Genomic DNA, 21485 nt, shown 5'->3' on the forward strand with positions numbered 1-21485 from the left:
GCAATGAAATTCTTCCTTCCCAAGTCCTTGAAGAGTTCATTAGTGCTGGTATCTTAACTAGCTACTAGTGTAGGAAAAAATAGCACCTTTCCATGAAATCCTCTCTGTTAACCTGTTCATCTAGGCTGTGACCTCATTTCCTAGCCTTAACACGAGGCTGATTTCATAGGCTGCTGCGTGAACCAGGCTTAAGCTGTTTTATGAGGAATCTGTTATTTTAGCACAAATTATCTACAACAACTAATCTTTGCGCTTTCACTTTAGCATGAGAAATTCCAGCTCTCATCAAATAACCTATTCAATATGCAGAACTGATCTGCTAAAATTATTTCACAATGATTTCAATGAAATGACCGATTCTTTAGTAGGACTGCTTAAGTCTGGTTGGTATCAAAAGTGGCTTGTGAATTAACCCTGAGAGGTTTTAACTCCTTCAGCAGAGGAGAGAATCCATTAGCACACATTTAATGCTGAATGGATGTCAGCCATAGTACTTTTGGGACCAGATCACACAGCAACAAATGATGCAGAGGATCATGCCACACATTACTTTTAATGCATGGTTTGACACTGCAGATCTGAATTTTCTTGTGTAAATACCACATGTGTGCATGCATGCATGCGTGCGCAGTCCAGATTGGGACAATATCAGGGGGTGGTGAACTGACACTTGTAGCCCTGCCGCGCTCCTGATCCAGATTGAACCGATTGATTCATGTGCTAAAAGGCTCCCATTGGCTCCAGTAGGGGCTTGCTTTTCCCAGGCAAATACCATGCATGGGGAGGGCAAAATGTTGAGGTGCCTCCCCATGGTCCTATTCCAGGTGAGGCACTGCTGTATATGCCTTTTACAAAAGAAAATCAAGACATGCTGAACTGGATCATGCCTTAAACTCATGTGTAGTTAGACTTTTTTTACCCATTGGGTTGTGTATTCAGGTAAATAATCATGTGGAGAAACGATTGAGTCAGTCGTCAACTTGGCATCACCAACTGTTTCTGTGATCACAGCTGTTTCTTCCAAAGTCCCTGCTGTCTCAGGAATAGTTGCAGTCATCGCTGTGTCAGTCCTTGGCTCACATCAATATTTCTGCATGTGATTGTGTAGCCAAATATGTGGTAGTGTATTTCTCATTTATGTGAAATGGCCCATAGTAGTTAGAGCAGCAGCTTTCTGAAATGAAAAGGTAATGAAAAACAGTGAAGCTGGCAAACAGTTTTGGTTCCAAGTTCATCCTTGGTGTATTTAGTGTAAAGTAGGGATTTTTTATGTCTTCAGGGAAGGTTTTCCACACCTGATGTATCTGTCAAAGAACCCCTGCCTGCTCCAGGGGATTCTGAAGCATATTATAAAGTTCATACTGAGTTCATTCACAACACTGTACAGGCCTACCTTGCATGAGCTGATAATTTGCTTTAGAACATGACCAGCACTCCACCTGCACATTGCAAAGGAAGATTGGTAGTAATAGCAAAATTGTCTTTCAGGCAACTTCTCTGCCAGTACTGATATTCTTATTGAGGAAACTCCCAGTACGTTTCCACGGAACTTTGGGGTTCCTAAGAAACTGATTTGAAAACAAAACAAAAAACTGGTATGAAACAATGGTATAAGTTTTCCTTCCATGGAAAACTTGAAGAATCCCAGGTAAAATGCTTGATCAGGTAAACAGTAGGACTCTTTCTCTATATGTCATGTAGGACAAAATGAAACATCTGGGTGAAGGAACAGTGATTTATGGTGGGTTTCTTTTTCAATTATGAGCAAAGCATTTAGCTACCTCAGCAGGATATTTCTAACACATGAAAATGAGGCTGTTTCTTTTCTCCCCTTGAGTAAATATATACAGAAAGCCTAATCATATGGCAGTGAGTTTCTTGATCCTAGCAAATGGTCACGTCATGTTTATGTGTCTTGTGAATAATGAATGGCACTTGGCTTAAAAATCACACAAGCATATTTTCAATCAGCTGACTGATGACTCTGAGTAGCACTTTGAACATGTTTTCAATGGCAATGTAAAACTGAGACTAAAGCAGCCACTTTGCAATATTAACATAAAGTGTCAACTCAGGTGTTCATATGGATTTGTTCAATGTAGCCCCACACATACAATGTGTGCTTCAATTCGTGAAGGCAGATTTACATGCACTGCCCTGGTGAACAACTTCCTATGGATGTTGCCAGTGCACATCTGGATTCATATCGTCATGCCCTCATAAAGTGACTGGGTGCATGTTTTATACAATGGTGCTGCACATCCACATCTGGGGTGCACCAGTTTTTCTGCAAGAGCAGTGGTTCCCATCCTTTAGAAGCCTGTGGACCACTGAGGCCACATGCAATGGCAGTTGGACCACATGCAATGGCAGCTTAGGATGGTTTATTCTCTCCCTCTCTGGAGGTCTATGGGGAAGCATTTCCCAGATGAACACTCCCCCACAAACCACCAGAGAGTGTGGTGAACAGATCACAGCCTTCAGCGTCTCCACCCTCTTTAGTTGTCCAAGGGGAAGCCTCTTCCAAGTGAACACTCCTTCACAGACTACCAGAGAGAGTGGAGAATGGACAACCCGCAGCCAGCACTTTAGTGCCAGTTGCGGACAGTCCGTTCTTCACCCTCCCTGGTGGTTCATGAAGGAATGCTTGCTCGGCAAGGCACTGGAAATGATCAAAGGTGATTTTTTCCCCCAAGACCTCATGGATCACTTCTCAGGTCTTGCAGATCACCTGTGGTCCACGAACCACAGTTTGGAAACCAGTGCACAAGAGTCTGGTTTCATGTGACTGTGGCTAGCTCAGCTTCTGGAGAAAAGCTCATGCCTTAATTCCATGTTCTTCTTCCTGAGATCTTTTTGGGCCATATAAGTTTTTGCCCAGCACTACAAAACCTGCAAATTGTCAGAGAGTAAGATAAATAACAATTAACCATCTTTCCTTTGTAGAAGCACCATCTGTGCAATGCCAGCAAACAGAGGGTGTTATGAGAGCTGCTCATTTACCCACTTTGAATTCAGTGCAGAATTGGCACTGTTTGGTAACAAATGCACCCCTTTTGTTTAGCAATCACGATTCTTTGTACTTATAATTTAGCGATCACATTGTTCTTAAGCTTTGCTAATTGATGTTGCAGCTGCATTCCTAGATCATGCAAGAAGCACATCTATAATTACTGAGGAGTTATTTCACAACTTCTCACACCAGAAAAATTGGTTTTAACCCTTCAAGAATCTTGCTTGAAGTAGATCTTGTGCTGTGAAAGGACTCATTAGTTGCCTTGCAAAAAATAGGATTGGTCCTACCTGATCAATTACGAGGAAGTGTGCATACAGATTGCTGTATGCTTATTTTCACAGGCAGGAAAGCCTGACTCCAGATATGGGATTAGATGTACACAACTTGGGAGATTCTGTTCAGTACAACTGATCATCTGTTCAGAAGGAAAGAGGAAGGAAGTGTGGTGGAGGGAAAGGTTGGGTTCAGTTCTTCAGACCTTCTCCTGAATAAATGATCAGAGGAAATACATGGAATCTGAGTGGGGCTGAAAGCACACATGTTTGTTCCCATTGACTTGGGGCATTGAGGGTGCAATCCTGGCTCACCCTTGGGCCAGCACAAGTCCCTTGTACCAACCCGGGAGTATTGCAAACATGCCGTAAGGCACGTCTGTGACAACTTGGGGGGAAGATGAGCCAGCGCATAGATGTGCACTGGTTCAGGGAGGCAGAATCCAGGCCCCATGTTGCCTAGATGCAGGACCCATACCACCTGTATCTGGGAAGGAAATGCCAGCCAAGGGGCACAGGGGTTTGGGGAAGGGGGGGAAGGCTTTACAGGGGCATTTCAGGGTGGGGGGTGGCAAGTGGGATGGTGGGTGGGATGGCCCAGGAAGGGGGGGTGGGATCGGACTCTAGCACTTAAGCCAGGATACAGGATACAGGACAAGCCTGCTTGGAAAAAATAAAAAAAACAAGATAACTTGTAAGGGCTTCTTTTCTTCTAAGTCTTCTCTTGGTACCCTGCTGCTTTTTGCACAGCAAACCAAGTATTATCATAAATGATGATATAATAGTGACTCATAATATTGGCTATATTGTCACGTTATCATTTTTTTACTATGTGTGTTTTATTGCAAACCATTTGGGGTGTGGCTTTCTGGAGAAATGGTTTGTAAACGTTTATAAATATGTTTCTAACTATCGGGCTCTTGGGTTTTTCAACCACATTTGAATTGTGGAGGCTGAGCAGCACAGTGATGGAATCAGTCCAGGTTTGCTGCTGATTCTCCATCTCAGTTTCATTACTGCATCAGCATTTTAGGAAATATAAACAAATCCTCTGATCACATTTTTTCCTTCAGTGTGATGCACCTGTGAAATATATTGTATACGTGAACCAGCATATAACTTTCTCCTTTCTATCACAGGGGCCTCCAGGGGCAGCTGGAGCAGAAGGACGGCAAGGTGAAAAAGGTGCAAAGGTAAATTTGACATGTGTGACATGCTATATGAATAAACGGCATCTGAATGAGGAACAAATTCACATGATAAGATGCAGTGGTGGTAGCTATCAAAGCTTAGGTTGCCTCCTGTTGATGGATGGTGTGCCCCCATGGTTAAGGAGAGCTTTATCCATTGTATAGGTATTGCTCGCCATGCCATTATCAAGTGAGAAATAGGGTTCTGTGAATTGGTTCTAATAATAAGAAAGCTGACTTACAACCCAGAGTCTGGGGTTAGGCAAAAAAAGGAAGAAGTAGGAGCATGTGGACGAATAGCCTTTGTTTACATATACAAGAAAGCAGAAAGTTTTTGAAACACAGGGTTTGACCTACAGTAGCATCGCAAGCTAAACACAAGAGGCAAAGCTATTCTAATTGGAAGGAAACCACTTCGATACCTACTCTAGTCTTTGCTTTGATCTATACATGTACAAAAATGGAGTGGTGTAAGGGACCAGGGAAGGCCTTTCACCTATACTGTCTACTGCTCTTGCTTTCCTAGAAGAATCCCATTTGGGATTCATGGTTCTAGAACCATTTGAACCCCACTCAATCCCTGTGGTCTGATGAGTGTACTTGCATGAGGCATATTTTCAGTGTGCATAAATGTGATCAATGGATCCACTGATCACATTTATCGTTAACATTTTCAAGAGTAAACTGAAAAGATTTTAGATATACATCTAAACAGTATAACATGAAGTGCCCCCATCCCTTGTGTGTTGAGACCAACTATACTCCTATGCAGTTACCTGAAAGTAAGTCCCACTGAGCACAGTGAGACTTGCTTCTGAGAAGACATGCATAGGATTGCACTGGTAGTCAGAAAAATTTAGATCTTTGACAGTGAAACATTTCCAGATCCTTTATACACTGAATAGCACAGAAATCAGTCCTACCAATTCCTTTTTTTTTTTAATATGAGTACTTCAGGCTGCAATTCTGTACACATTTACCTGGGAGTAAGTCCTATTGAACCCAGTAAGGCTTTCTTCTAAATAGGAATGCATGGTATTGTGCTGTCATTCTTGAAGCTTTCTTCAGTTGATTTATCCATTGAGGCAATAACCAAAACATTAATGACATTTTGTTTATCTGATCTATATTTTTATAGGGTGAACCTGGCTCAGAAGGTGCTCCAGGAAAAACAGGTCCAGTTGGACCTCAGGGTCCTGCAGGAAAACCTGGCCCAGAAGGACTTCGGGGTATTCCTGGCCCTGTGGTGAGTGTACTGATTGTAACAATTTTTGCTATATGTCTCTTCTTCTCTACTATAATATGCTGTTACAAAGAACCCTGATTTGTCTCTTTCATGTAGGGAGAACAAGGTTTACCTGGAGCACCAGGTCAAGATGGCCCACCAGGTCCCATGGTAAGTACCTTTCCTTGTGGGGACTTTTCCTTAAAAGTGAAGTCATTAATAGTATACCCTGTATTAGAGAATGCCACCAAATTCGAACCAAGTGAGCATTTCTGCTGGATGTTTTGGCAGCTGTGGTTGGGAGGGAATTGGATCCAAACTGGACCCAAAACCAGAATTCATCAGCAGATCTGTCAGGTTCTTTTGAGTCCTGAAACCACACTAACAGCTCAATCCTATGCATGTCTACTCAGAAGTAAGTCTGACTGTGTTCAGGGAATCTTACTCTCAGGTAAGTGTGTATATGATTACAGCTCAAGGCTTACCTATCACCACACATGAACAAAAGCCTATGGCACAATGATATCACTGTATTACATCAGACCATATTGGAGGCCTCTGCCTGTGAACAGCAAGACCTAGTGCAACCCAGACATCTTCTTATGCCACTCTGAGTCTCTAGCATGGCACACTATTAAAGGCACTCTAAAGGGTGTCTGACAGCTTGCTGCCATTTTGGGCTCAATTTTGGAGCCCAGCATACCTTCGATGCAGGGGGGAGGGTCCTACTCATCACTACTGTTGCATATCACTTCTTATACTTCCAGTCATTAATGGAAAGAACTCCAAAGTTATTGCCCAAATCAATATTTTTCAACGCAGCATGCCCTCCTCTCCTCAACCTCTCTGTCAACTTAGAAATATTTGAAAATCTTATAAAGGACCATGTAGGGCATAACCTGCTAGGAACTTCTTTCGCTCAAACTTGCACAGAAGAGTGATTGAGTCCTTGGTCTCCTTTGTCTGCCCTTGAAGTCTGTCCTCATTACTTCTTGGAATGAACATTAAAGCCCAGAGAACTAGAATGCATATTTTAATATTTTCAATAGATCACATTGTGAGCGTGTGCTTAAATCTTGCACTTAAAAGTAAAGTAGCATGCAACATGGGAAGCTAGAGGCCTCATTTGCAGTGTCAGGCTTTCTTGTGTCTGAATCTATACAGTGAAAGTAATAGCTGAACCAAGGTACCTCAATTAGTGGGGTTCTTCTTTTGGAACCAAGGAAACCACACACCTAACCTTTGCAAGTCACATATACATGGTTGCTTGGGTGTGCTTTGGAAACCCCCAAGTTAGTAAGTGAGAGAGAAAAAATCATTTATTTTCTTTTTCTTATGGCCCAGTCTAATTAGGGACCAGCGCAATGACGGTCCCTCTATCATGGCAGTGTCAGGGCAGGACAGAGTAGATTGTTGTGGCAGTTGCATCAGCTACATCCTGAACCTTCATCCTGGGCTGGGCACATCCCTAGCAAAAGAGCTGGCATAGATTTTAGGAGTCCTATCGGGGACCATGCAATGGCCAGGAAGGTAAATATTTTACTTTCCTGGTTGCTGGAGAGCATACTGAATGCAGAGGACACTGCACCAATAGCCCTGCATCCAGCATGACATCGCCGGAAATGATTAGGCTTTGTATAATGGGAAAACTCAATATCCAGCTTTGATAGAAAGAGAAAAAAATGTATTAGCTATATAAACTTGAACATTTGAAGAGTGATTCTCACTTGAAAGTTCCAATACTGTTGTTGCTGACTTCAGGTTATATCTGGTGGACTGCATTTGTGAGCAGAATACCAAACACTAGGTAGAGCAGGATGATAGAACACACTGCAAGTGAACGTTGTGTTCTGCATCTCAGAAACCTTAAATTGTGCCTCCACTATGTTCCTTTTTCTCTTTGTTCATGAATTATGTATTTTTTTTTTTTTTTTTTTTTGCATTTAATGATATCCTGAAGAAGAAATGGAAAAGATACATACTGAATAATATGTTTGCACATGAAGAGTTATGGCTCTGTTGACTCAGTGCCTCAGTGAAAAGGTGACTTTTTCATTGCCAGCCACACTGTCATTTCACAGATGTCCTTTGCTAGCAGGCAACCAGTAGTCATGAGGTGCTTAGTCACCCCCTATCCATCCTCACCTCCACAAACCTCCTCCAGCACACTAACAATAAACAATTAACAGGTGTTCATAAATTGATGCTTTTCTCATGTCATTTGCAGTGAATAGACAAGTGGGCTTTTCATATGTTAATTTGTACAAATTCAATATTATTATTATTATTAGATAGTTAAATGTTTTATCCATGCTTGAAGAAGAATGCTTCCCTCCCCCCCCCCCCACTCTAGATGCGGTGAATAAAAATGATAAAATACTGGGTATGATTAACTAGCTGGTAGTGGTGAAATCTTTAGTTGAGTGATAGTTATCTTGCTAATAGTCACCTAGTTAGTTAATGATTTGAAAAGGAACTAAAAAATCACATTCAGCGCTAATGCCAGAGTTGACTAAACTCAGTGTGAAGAAGTCAGTGGTTTCTGAGCACCAGTAGTCTTGTGCGCGCACACACACAGAGATGGACATAAGTACACTCCTCTTCTTAAAACCATTAATAACAATAATGGTTATTGTTATTGAGCCTTCATAAATAATCCCGAATCCTAATTAACTCCCTACACTGTCGAAACTCTAGGAGGAGGGGAGGTGGTACCAATTCTAGTTCATATTCACAGTGGGCATCCTAGCCTTAATGGATAAGGTGCACATTTTTAAAGCCGGCATAGAAGTACAGTCTGGCTGGAAAATGGGGGAAGATTGACTGCAGTTAAGTCACAGGCCCACCTAGACACATTGGCATCCTTCAGTCTCGGAAGACTATGGTATCACGCTCTGAATGGTGGTTCTGGAACAGCATCTAGTGTGGCTGAAAAGGCCGATTCAGGAGTGACAATCCATTCCACACTGAGAGCAAATGTAGTCTGTCCCTGGTCTGTCTCCCTGGCTACGGGCCTTCCTTCTTTACCTCTTTGCCTCAGTCTGTTGGGCAAGTGTCTCTTCAAACTGGGAGAGGCCATGCTGCACAGCCTGCCTCCAATCGGGACGCTCAGAGGTCAAGGTTTCCCACCTGTTGAGGTCCATTTCTAAGACCTTCAGATCCCTCTTACAGATATCCTTGTATCACAGCTGTGGTCTACCTGTAGGGCACTTTCCCTACACGAGTTCTTCATAGAGGAGATCCTTTGGGATCCGGCCATCGTCCATTCTCATGACATGACCAAGCCAATGTGGGCATCTCTGTTTCAGCAGTGTATACATGCTAGGGATTCCAGCTCGTTCCAGGACTGTGTTTGGAACTTTGTCCTGCCAGGTGATACCGAGGATGAATCGGAGGCAGCACATGTGGAAAGCGTTCAGCTTCCTCTCCTGTCGTGTGCGAAGAGTCCATGACTTATTGCAGTACAGAACTGTACTCAAGATGCAAGCTCTGTAGACCTGGATCTTGGTATGTTCCAGCAGCTTCTTGTTAGACCATACTCTCTTTGTAAGTCTGGAAAATGTGGTAGCTGCTTTACTGATGCGTATGTTTAGCTCAGTATCGAGAGAAAGATTGTCAGAGATTGTTGAGCCAAGGTACACAGAGTCATGGAGAATCTCCAGTTCATGCGCAGAGATTGCAATGCAGGGAGGTGAGTCCACATCCTGAACTATGACCTGTGTTTTCTTCAGGCTGATTGTCAGTGCAGTCTTGGCAGGCCTTGCTAAAACAATTCATGAGCTGCTGGAGATCTTTGGCAGAGTAGGTGGTGATAGCTGCATCGTCGGCAAAGTGGAAGTCACACAGGCATTTCAGCTGTACTTTGGACTTTGCTCTCAGTCTGGAGAGGTTGAAGAGCTTTCTGTCTGATCTGGTCCAGAGATAGATGCCTTCTGTTGCAGTTTGAAAGGCATGCTTCAGCAGGACAGCAAAGAAAATCCCAAACAAGGTCAGCGCAAGAACATAGCTCTGCTTCACTCTGCTTCGGATGTCAAAGGGGTCTGATGTTGAGCCATCAAAGACTACCGTGCCCTTCATGTCCTCATGGAAAGACCTGATGATGCTGAGGAGCCTGGGTGGACATCCGATCTTGGGGAGAATCTTGAAAAGGCCATCCTTGCTGACCAGGTTGACAGCCTTTGTGAGATCTATGAAGAGTGGCTGTCGTTGTTCCCTGCATTTCTCCTGCAGTTGTCTAAGGGAGAATACCATATCAGTGGTGAATCTTTTGGCTCGGAATCTGCACTGCAATTCTGGATAGATGCTCTCTGCAAGTACCTGGAGCCTCTTTAGTGCAACTCAGGCAAACAGCTTTCCTACAATGCTAAGGAGAGAGATGCCACGGTAGTTATTGCAGACACCCCTGTCACCTTTGTTCTTGTACAGTGTGACAATGCTTGCACCCCTCATATCCTGTGGTACTCCTCTCCAGCAGAGGCAGAGGATTTCATGCAGCTCAGTATTGATGATCCCTTTGCAGCCCTTTAGGACTTCAGCAGGGATGCTGTCTTTCCCAGCTGCCTTGCCAGAGGCAAGGGAGTCCAGGGCCATGTTAAGTTCTGCCAGGGTTGGTTCACTGTCAAGCTCCTCCAACACAGGCAGGCACTCAATGTTGTTCAGTATTTCTTCAGTTACTACATTTTCTCTGGAATATAGCTCAGAGTAGTGCTGCACCCAGCGTTCCATCTGCTGTGCCCGGTCCTGGATAACCTCACCTGTGGCAGACTTCCGAGGGGCAATTTTCTTCTGTGTTGGACCTAGGGCCTGCTTGATACCATCATACATCCCCTTGATGTTGCCCATGTCAGTTGCTGTCTTTATCTGGGAACAGAGCTGGAGCCAGTAGTCATTAGCACATCTCCTAGCAATCTGCTGAACTTTGCTGCGAGCAGCTCAGAGGACCTGCAGGTTGCGCTCACTGGGACAGGCTTTGTATGCTGCTAGAGCTCTCCTCTTTTCCTCAATGACTAGTGTCAACTCCTCAGAGTGGGCTTCAAACCAGTCTGCCGTCTAGTTGGTCTTCTTGCCGAATATGGACAAGGTGGTGTTGTTAACAGCGTTCTTGAAATGTTCCCATCTGTTGGATACATTTGCATCGGCCAGGCCTGGAAGAGATTCCTCAAGCGCTTGTGCAAATTCCTCCTCTTTTCCCTGTTCCCGGGTCTTGCTGGTATCAATTCCTTCCTTCCTTTTTCGTGAGATACAGTCTCTTTGTTTCCAGTTTCACTCTGCTGAACACCAGGGAGTGGTCAGTGTCGCAGTCAGCACCCTGATAACTGCGTGTGATCTTGATGCTGGGAAGGCTGGAGTGTCTGGTGAGAATCAGGTCATGCTGGTGCCAGTGCTTTGATCTTTGGTATCTCCAAGAGACTCTGTGTTGGGGCTTCGTGTTGAAGAATGTGTTGCTGTTGCAGAGACCGTGATGACAGCAAAACTCTAGCAGGCGTTGGCCATTTTCATTCATCTTCCCAGTGCCGAATTGGACTAAGCAAGTGGGCAACGAACTGTGATCAGCACCGACTCTAGCATTGAAATCGCAGAGGATGAACTGTGGCTCTTTTTCGGAGATTTTCTTGATAGTAGGGGCCAGGTTGTCATAGAACTCTGTCTACTGGAGACGACAGAGTCAGTGCACATGCACTGATGAGAATAACCAGTCCTGCTGATGAGTGAAACTGCAGGGACAAAATTCTTTCGCTTCCAGCAGTAGGTGGGATGATGTACCCCAGCAGGGTATTTCTGACTGCAAAGCCAACACCATGTTCCCTGGTCTCGTTTAGTGGTTTTTCCTGCCAGAAATATGAGAAATTTCTCTCCTTGACAGATCCTGAATCTGGCAACCTTGTCTCTTGAAGGGCGACGATGTCCATCAGCAGTCTGTTCAGTTCCATGTCGATGACAGCTGTCTTGCACACATCATCTATTTATTGCAGATCGTCAGAAAAGCCAGGTGTCCTAACATTCCAGCTTTAGGGCAGGAGTTTTCTTTTTCCTGTTGCATGGTGCAGAGTTGTCGATCCTCTTGTCGGTTTTCACCCTAAATCCCACGCACCCCATGTGGTTAATGGACCATGGTGAGGCAGCACCTTACTGGCTGGGGACTGCCCAGCATAAGGCGGGCGGTAGCTGCCCAATGAAATGCAATGACCTCTCCCACTGTCAGAAGCGGCCCCTGGAATCACGCTCTATGCCAGTCAAGCAAAGACTTATAACTGGTAAACTGCTGCTTCCTGTGTTGTGCCGACGCCGTATGGCGAAGTTGGAGTGTCCTCTCCAGTGTGCGAAGCCTGGTTAAAGAAGGTCTGGGGGATAGGCTGTTACCCATGCAGCAAGTTCCCCCTCACCACATCGCTGAAATGGTCCAATGGAAAGACAGAAGCCAATACGGCTGGTTCCAGCAGCGTCGCAGGAGTTGCCAGAGCATGACTGTATACAGCCACAAACCGCCTCAGGGACTCTGGTTCCAGATTTTGTCTTGAGGTTGACTCCTGAAGCCTTTTCCATAACTGGATGTAGCCACAAGGCAGTGGAGGTTTGGGATCAGAGTTTTCCTTCTCTCAGATGAGCTGCCTTCCCAGGCTGACGAGTCCCATCTACCCAGTGGTGGTTTAGTCACGTCTTATGATAAGTACAGCCAAACAGAGGGCCTATTCTTATCCCCCAGCCCCTAGGGGATTCACCTAGACTAATGCAGACTGAAATTAAGAAAATGAATTTTGAAAGTTGCTAGGTATTACAAGCAATGAAAGATGGGGCCAGAAGAGGATACTGTTTAGGAATGTAGCTTTTTAACTAGTTAAAACCTGACTGAAGCTGGAACACCGAAGGAATACTAATCAAAAGGCTTTAATGGGGGAGGGACAAAATTAGCTCGTGGCTTATTAGCTTCAGGCTACAATTCTGTACACACTCTCTTGGGATTTAGTCCCACTGAACTCTTTGAACACAGTGGAACTTACTTCTGAACAGATTTCGATAGGCTGAATGAAATGGAACAAATTTAAAATAAAATAAAATAAAATTTGTCTGGCCTTTGGAGAACCAACACATTAGGTGTAAACTACAGAATGTTGGAAATGACAAACCCCTTCCCCCATCAAGAAAAGGCATTGGTAGAACTGCTGTAGGCATTGTCTATCTTGCTGCTGCTACCTTCCTGCACCTTCCACATCTGCAAATGCAAATGTCCCCTTGTAGCCACTTCTGCTTTGTGCCAGTGTGGATGGCAAAAGAGTCACTGCCACCCACCCACCAAGTACTTTCTTCCCACCCTATCTGTTGGTGAATTGTGAGAGAGACTTGGTAGAGGAGGCAACTTTTATTCATTAGCCATGAAGAGTGGAAAGAGGAGAACTTGCTGTCATGTTTGAGCTTTCCCCATTTGCTGATGGAGGAGGAAGGAAAATCTGCAAATGTGGGACTCGGTAATGACTCCTCCCTTCCTCTCCATCAGTGAATGGATTGGAGAACTTGGTGGTTCTTCCCTGTTCCATCCTTCAAAGTTGAGAGGAAGATGAACCACCACCTGCTGCCTCCCAACTCTCCCCTTCCGTCACCATCAATACAAATCTCCAGGGGTTCCCTATCCTGCCCCCATCTGCCAGAAATCATGGGATCTATCTCAAGACATGGTTGCAAAGACAGTCCTTTTGCTCTAAGTCAAGCTCTCCAGTTGTTCCATAAATCACGGTTGAAAGGAGAAAGAGAAAATTCCAAAGAAAATGCATTTGCCCTGTATTCATTAGGAGTGCCCACCAAAGAAAAAATACAGACAGAGATCCTCGTGCAGAAGCAAGCTTGATGCCCATAAGGATCTGCCTCCTTCTCTTCTGATTAACATTTGAGTAGGACTATTCATGATAGTTCTGGTCACCTGTTGCAGAAGAAGCATCAGGGAAATGGCAAGAATTTGATTCCACTCCTCTGGCAGATGGTTAGCATTGTCAGAAAGGCTGTTTCCATATGCAGCTCACTCATGATGGATTGGAGTTGAGGTGAGTAAAATGCCCACAATCAAAACAAAATAAGAAAAAAACCAAATGCATCAGAAATCATGTTTAAATGGTTCAAATATCCATGAACTTCCTCACTACCATATAAGGAAATATAATTGTCATATTGGGGGGATCAAAATCACTCCATTAGTGCAATGAACTACTCATTGTAAGAGTTTGTTCGTAAAGGTCACTTTTAGCCCTGTGCTTCATGACCTGTTTTTACCCAATGAATGTTGGAAGATGTGATTATGTCTGTAGAATTCTTTGTGCTTGAGGTAAATATCATGAACTAGAAAACAGAGTCTTGTCTGCCTTCTGACATTATATTCTGTGATATCTCTAGGGTCCTCCTGGCTTGCCTGGACTGAAAGGAGATCCTGGTTCCAAGGGTGAAAAGGTGTGTGAAATCACGTACTTGATATATTTCCCTTTCACTAAGAACCCCATACCTACTCCTCTCATTATTATTTAATTTGATGTTGTGTTTTGAAATCTGTTATTTGACTTATTCTGAACTTGGTAATGCACTTTCAATTTATTTGACCCGCACTCATGTATTTTATATATTTTCTAGGGACATCCTGGTTTGATTGGCCTGATTGGACCTCCGGGAGAACAGGGAGAAAAGGGTGACAGAGGTCTACCTGGACCACAGGGATCTACTGGACCAAAAGGAGATGCAGTTAGTAAAAGAAAACACTTTTCTTACCAATTTAACGTTCCAGCTTTTCTCCAAAATAGTATATTAATTTTGCATAGGCCGAAACCTATTAGACTTTATATTCTATAGAGCTGTTTCAGTGTTGTAGAACTAATGCTTTCAAGGCCAAATTGACAGCAGAGACACAGACCTATTCTTGGGGACTCTTAAATAAGTCACCTTGCACATGTGAATGGCAATATTATCTTTTTCTGTAAGAAATTTATTTTTACATTTTAAAAACTGCACAAAAAGAAAAATCAAAAATCAGTCACCAACGGACAGATAAAGAGCAACTTATTCCCAAACTCAGAAAAGAATTTCCTAATACAAGATCAAGACACAAGACTATACCTCCAAATAAGATAGGTTAATTATTTCATCCCATATTTGCCTGTATTCTGTTATCTTATTCATCATATACCAAACCTTCCTAATCCACTACTCTTTTGAGAATTTCTGTTTATTTTTCTAGTCCCTTTTCAGAATCGTTCAAGCAACCAACAACAAATTATCTATTTGTTTAAAATATTTGAGTTCCACCCCACTAGCTTTCTATTTCTTTGCTTCCTTGTTAAATAATTTCAAGGGCTGTCTTAAAACAAACAAACCCAACACAGAGATTTGTGGGTTAAATGAAAGCTCAGTCCCTTTTATCACTTTCCTCAGTAGAAAACAATTTTTTCAAAATGTCTTTACTGCGTATGCATAAAATGTGCATTCTTGCTTGACTTTCCAACATTAGCTGGGATGTAGCAGTACTTGTAAAGTGAGATTTTATATTTTCACTTAATATGGAAAACATAGAGTGACCAAAATAACTGACTTTGTACAAATTCTTTTTTAAGGGAATTTCTGGGCCTGCTGGTCCCCTTGGTCCACCTGGGCCACCTGGTTTGCCTGTAAGTAGCTACAGCCGATGCATCAGTTATTTCATTTGCATCTTTGTACAAAAACACCAATGTCTAATGGTATTGTTATACTACTTCTTTTTCTGTAGGGCCCTCAAGGTCCAAAAGGTTCTAAAGGTTCAACAGTAAGTAACCTCACTAGTCTTCTTTTTCCATTGTTGACTATTGGTTGTTCCAGTCTAAGTTAAGAGATTATTTTTTTCCTTCAAGAATGCTAATATGATGTTTCTTATACTGTTTAATAGGGTCCTGGTGGTCAGAAGGGAGACGGTGGTTTGCCAGGACCTCCTGGGCCTCCTGTAAGTAAAGCTATTGTACATACAATGATGGTTGTTCACATTATGGAAAGATGTTGGTTGCAACCACATCTGTGAAACACGAAGGGGGAGGTTTTCACTGATTCAGTGGGCTGTCAGTGGCATCCAATGTTCTGTTTGGTAAACTGAAGTTGGGAAACATTATAAGGAACAAAGGTGTTGTGTACATTGAACTACGTCATGTATGAAAAGTACAATAATAAACAGGCAATAGGCAGGATCTAAATATGGCTATGTGGGAGCATGGAAAAAAGATCAAAAGTTATATTGGGCTGCCTGAGGGCCAAACTAGGTAATCATGCAAGGAGGATCTGCATATATGTGTTTTTAAATGCAAATAACAGCATGCATGGCACCAATTTGAAGTGGGCCCATAGATCAAGGTAAGAGTGCTTTAAATTTTGCCCTCTACTGCAATCCCATCTAGATCAGGCCCCTAGAGTTGCTATCTTACAAGAAGGAAAAAGCTGTCATTGAAGTCAACAGGAGCTCTCTTCCCTTGAAAATACCAGCTGCAAGGAGGGGACACCCAGATCAGAAGAAAGAGTTAACTCTCCCTTCTTTGTTCTCAGTCTGATTTTTAGACCCTCATGGCTACTATTTTCATATACGGTGGGCCCTCCTTATTCGCAGGCTCAACATCCATGAATTTGAGCTACCATGGATGCCAAACCTGTGGCTGGAGGGCCTCAGAACACCTCCTAGACACAACCAGAAGTCACTAGCACAAACTGGAAGTAAGGCCTTGCCTCTCATTGCCATGGTGACCACCTGGCCCATGTGAGCACCTGTGGATTTCTGTATTCACAGGAGTCCTGGAACCAATCCCCCATGGATTCTGAGGTTCAAATGTACAGTGAGCCCTCAGTATCTAAGGGCAATCTGTTCCAGAAACTCCTGTGGATACTGAAATCCATGGATAATTAAATCCGCTGCAGTGGTGGCATGGAGCTGCAGTAACTTTCCTAGGGGCTGTACCCGGCCCTCTGGAGGTTGCACATGGCCTCCTCATAAGGCCTCCCAGACTTACATCCAGATTTACTTAGAACTGGAAGTGACTTCTAAGTAAATCTGGAAGTAAGTCCGGGAGGCCTTATGAGGAGGCCATGTGCAACTTCCAGAGGACCGGGTACAGCCCCTAGATAAGTTACTGCAGCTCCATGCCACCACTGCAGTGGATTTAATTAGCCATGGATTTCAGTATCCACAGGAGTTTCTGGAACAGATTGCCCTTAGATACTGAGGGCTCACTGTACATTTGTCCCTCAGTATCCATGGGGGATTGGTTCCAGGACTCCTGTGAATACAAAAATCCACAGGTGCTCACATGGGCCAGGTGGTCACCATGGCAATGGGAGGCAAGGCCTTACTCCGCCACCTGGCCTCCAGCCCATGGCAATGCTGGATCAGCTCAACTAGAGGCCCATCTAGGAGCAGCAGTGACAAGCAGCCCCTTTCTCTCCTGATTCACCATCTGCTGAATCATAGTTAGCCCTGGCCAGTAGGCATTGCAACCCATTATGGCTTCCACCAGCAATCAGCTCAGCCACTGGAGTACGCCAGCTCCCACTCTGCACTGAGCAAATGCAGTTGGTTGAATCCACGGATGCGGAACATGTGGATATGGAGGGCCGACTGTAAACACATTTATTTATTTTCTTGCTTACATACTTACTTACTGAATTTATACTCTGCCTTTCTCCAAGTAAGGGCATCCAAGGTAGCTAACCACATTTTAAAATAACAGTTAATAATAAAAGCAGAAAAACAATAAACATACAGACATGCAGACCCACTCATCCAATTGTCTACTCTAACCCTAAGAATCTACAGTTTCATTTCCTTGAAGCAGGTTTCTACTTCTGTCCCTCCTGACCACAAAGATATAGTTGAAAATAGGGGGTTGTACTTGCTGAAATCTCAAAAACCAGAGGTATGACCAAAGAAGATTACTGGGGTCGAGAGTAGGACTTCAGTGAATAGGAAAACTCCTTGCTGCTCCCTGTGACTAACAGCATAGTGACATATGCAAAACCAAGTATATAAACGTAAGGAAATTGTGTGAATATGTTTAATATCCCTAATCCTACAAGTCACAGAATTCTTCTTGGTGCACAAGCTGGACTGCCTAGGGACAGAATTCAGTTGTTTCAGGATAGAAGATGCACAGGTCTGGCTGGGGCAGCCCAAACGGGTCCACGGTGTTCTCCAGCACATACATCACCCACCCAATGTTAGCATGCAACCCGTTGCTGCCTGTTCCTCTTCCTTACCTGCCCAGCTATTTAAGGACACAGCTAGTCAGGTGAGGGGAGGAGGGTGTGACAGACCTATCCTGGAACTATCCCCACTTCATCTCCTTCCCTTTATGTTCACCACCATCCTCTTGCTCCTGTCCAGTTGCATTCAGACAGGCTGGATGGAGCATATCTTTTTCTGCTCCCAGTATGCACCACCCCAGCCTGCATGAATGCAGCCTGGTGAGCACAAGGAAGAGGCAGGGGAAGTACAGGCAATGAGGGAGGTGGTGCTCACCTCCTTCTTTTCTTCTTGACCTTTTGGCTGCAGAGGCAAGAAGGAGGCAGAGGTGGAGCAATTCTGTTTTGATCACTCACTGAAGAACAGGGATCAGAACAGGATCCCCACGATGCCTTGCTGCTTTATTCTCACTGTGACAGCTGGCACTGCTGGAAGAAGAAGCAGGTTGCTCTTATCTTGATCTTCATCTCAGCTGGTGTCAGAGAACAAGACTGAATTGTGTGATGAAACAACTTTTAGTCTAGAAAGAAGGCACCTGAGAGGGAACATAATTGAGACATAAAATTATACATGGGGATGTTCTTTACCCTCTCACACGGCACCAAACGAGGGGACATCTGATAAAACCGACTGGCAGGAGAGTTAAAACAGGCAAAAGGAAATACTTATTTACCTAGTGCATAATTAATTTGCTGAACTCAATTTGACAAATGCCACAGGATTTGCACCTGGCCTGGATGCCTTTCAAAGGGGATTGGACAGATTTGTGGAGGAAAAGTCCATCACAGGTTACAAGCCATGAGGACTGTGTGCAACCTCCAAATTTTAGAGCCAGCATGTTTCTGAATGCCATATGCAAGGAAGTGGCAACAGGATGCAGGTTTCTTATTGTTTTGAGTGCTCCCTGAGGCATCTGGTAGGCCACTTTCAGATACAGGAAGCTGGACTAGACGGGCCTTTGGCCTCATCCAGCAGGGCTCTTCTTATGTTCTTATAACTGGGTAGGGCATAGGTTAGGGGAGGCAGCAATAAACGTTCACTGCCTCCTCCAACTTGCTGCTTGAAGCAGTCACTTTAGGGCCCAGTCCTAAAGGCCCTCAGTGCTGGGCCTGAACTCCAGCGCTGGCACTGGGTGTCATAAACATGCTGTAAAGCATGTTTATGGCACCCTCCATGTAGAGAATGCCAACCCAGCACCAGTTGGCACTAGGCTCAGCACTGAATGGACATTGCCCAGAGCAAGGGAAGAGCTCCTGGCAGCAGAATGTTCTGTTGGGGCAGGGTGAGGCCCTGCTGAATCTGGGGCAGGGGGACGAGCCATGGCAGGAGAGGGTGGGACCAGCAGAGGCCTGCTTTGCCATATCCTATCCTCCATGTCAGGCTTTTCAGGCCGACTTGGAGGCTCTCAAGCCTGTGCCAGAAAAATTGCCAGCAACAACTTGAGAAGCCCCATTGTGGGGCTTGGGACTTCCCTCAAGGAGACCTCCAGCAGCCTCAGCAGTCCTGCTGGATGCAGCAGTAGCTGTTTTGGTGCTGCTGCACCCGGCAGTGTCACCAGGGATAGAATTGGGCTGTGAGTCAGTCTCATGGGTTCATCCCATGGGTGAAGAGGCTTGCAAAAGTCGCAGTCTTTGTGCAGGCTACTTCCATTGCAGTGAGCCTTACAAAGACTACAATCCCATAACTCCCTCCATGTTTCTTTCTGTTTGGAGAAATGAAAAGACAAAACCCCATGCCAAAGTTTAAAATCATTGTGCTGCTTCTGGCAATGATGGAGGAAGAAAGCAGCTCCCCACTGCAGCTGACTTAAGGAAAGAATGTATTGTTGGGGGGTGTGTGTGGAATGCTGGTAGGGAGGGTCCTGGGACTCAGAGAAGTGCCAAAGGCATTTACCGAACTTTGAAATGACTTGGAAAGTGTTGGATTTTTCTTTCTGCTTCCCAATTTGTTGGTGAAAACCTGAACCAGCTCACTTATTTCTAGTTTGTAAAATCAATAGTAGTAGGTAATCTATCAACATCCACATTTCAGAGTGCATATATTTGATCAGATCTACTTGGAATATACTCAGCTTCATAGCTGAGCAGTGCAGTGGTCAAACACTGTCTAACTCCCTGGTTCCTGGTGCTAATGCCTATCTATAGGAATATCAGACCCAGGTGATCCAGCTAGAGTGAAATAAAAAAAATCTGTAACTTTGGCATGAGATCTAAATTGTTTATTTTTGTGAATACAAAGCAGCAACTCTGAATTTTTTGCAGGCCTTCACCGTCTGTGAAAAATGAAAGTTGTCATACGAGTCCCATAAGACTACCCACAAAGTGCTCAATAAACCTGTTCTTATTGTTCGCCTGGCTGAGGCTATAAAAGCAGGGACATGGGGTTGGAGCTGTCAAGCACTTATCAGGTCACAGTGATGTAAGCTCAGCTTGGTTGGTCACGAGTTGTGCAAACCCTTTCTTCTGCAAGCATATTTGAGGTGTAAGACAGCCAAACCATTTTGGCCTGCATATCTTAGAGATGCCTTCTCCCCTTATTTCATCTTATGAATTCTGGGATCCATCCTATGCATATCTACTCAGATGTACCATTCAATGGTACAGTACTTACTTGATATATGTGTATAGGACTACAGTCTAGGTGTATTGGTTGGCAACCTTCAGTCTCGAAAGACTATGGTATAAGCCTATAGCACCCGGTATTCCCAGGTGGTCTCCCATCCAAGTACTAACCAGGCCTGACCCTGCTTAGCTTCTGAGATCAGACAAGATGAGGCATGTGCAGGGTAACAGTTCAACAGCAAAGCAATGACTTAAAACAAAGTTTTCTAGAGATGCATTATCAATAGTTCCTCTTCCACTCTCAGTCTTCTTATGGTTCATCTAAGCCTGGGCATCTTCTCAAGTCAATGTAAGACATCTCTGAGGGGGAAATATTTATTTTATTTCCATGTATGGTGTTTTATATTTTAATATAGTTTTATATCAGGTATCATTATGTAGTAAACGTGTTCTTAAAAGTTTTGTTTTCTACCCTGATCCCAAGTGGGTAGAATCTCTCAAGCTCTCTGTCCAAAATTTCTTTTTATTTGTGTGCTGAAAGAAAGAAAAAGGTCATTGGTTTTGTTTTCCCCTAGGGCCCTCCAGGAGAGGTGATTCAACCTTTGCCGATCCAATCACCCAAAAAGACCAGAAGATCTTCAGATGCTATGTTATCCGATGCAGCTGATAGCATCCTTGATTACACGGATGGCATGGAAGAGATCTTTGGCTCACTTAACTCTCTGAAGCAGGACATTGAGCATATGAAATACCCTATGGGGACTCAGAACAACCCAGCTCGAACATGCAAGGATCTACAGCTCTGTCACCCAGACTTCCCAGATGGTATGCCAATGTTACATGTCAAAAACAAATACAGTGAAAGTGTGATTTGCTAAGCAATAATGTCAGGTCATTTATTCTTATTAATGTAGTCTCTAAAAAGAAAGAAAATACTTGTGAAATCTATTCATGAGGGTTAATAAATTTAAAAAGCCCATTATCAATCTTGGTGCTTC

General features: G+C 43.9%; 1 protein-coding gene across 1 annotated transcript in view; it reads left to right on the forward strand.

Annotated features, from left to right (window-relative positions):
- Nucleotides 1-21485, forward strand: part of COL11A1 (collagen type XI alpha 1 chain) — a 284888-nt gene that overhangs the window by 253044 nt on the left and 10359 nt on the right. Inside the window, exons 55-63 of the mRNA XM_066624556.1 lie at nt 4428-4481; nt 5617-5724; nt 5821-5874; nt 14083-14136; nt 14314-14421; nt 15288-15341; nt 15440-15475; nt 15596-15649; nt 21063-21312. Of these exons, the coding sequence (XP_066480653.1) occupies nt 4428-4481; nt 5617-5724; nt 5821-5874; nt 14083-14136; nt 14314-14421; nt 15288-15341; nt 15440-15475; nt 15596-15649; nt 21063-21312 (772 nt within the window). The remainder of the gene's footprint in view (nt 1-4427; nt 4482-5616; nt 5725-5820; nt 5875-14082; nt 14137-14313; nt 14422-15287; nt 15342-15439; nt 15476-15595; nt 15650-21062; nt 21313-21485) is intronic.

Source organism: Tiliqua scincoides, chromosome 4 (assembly GCF_035046505.1).
Source record: "Tiliqua scincoides isolate rTilSci1 chromosome 4, rTilSci1.hap2, whole genome shotgun sequence".
In the NCBI taxonomy this organism is placed as follows: domain Eukaryota; kingdom Metazoa; phylum Chordata; class Lepidosauria; order Squamata; family Scincidae; genus Tiliqua; species Tiliqua scincoides.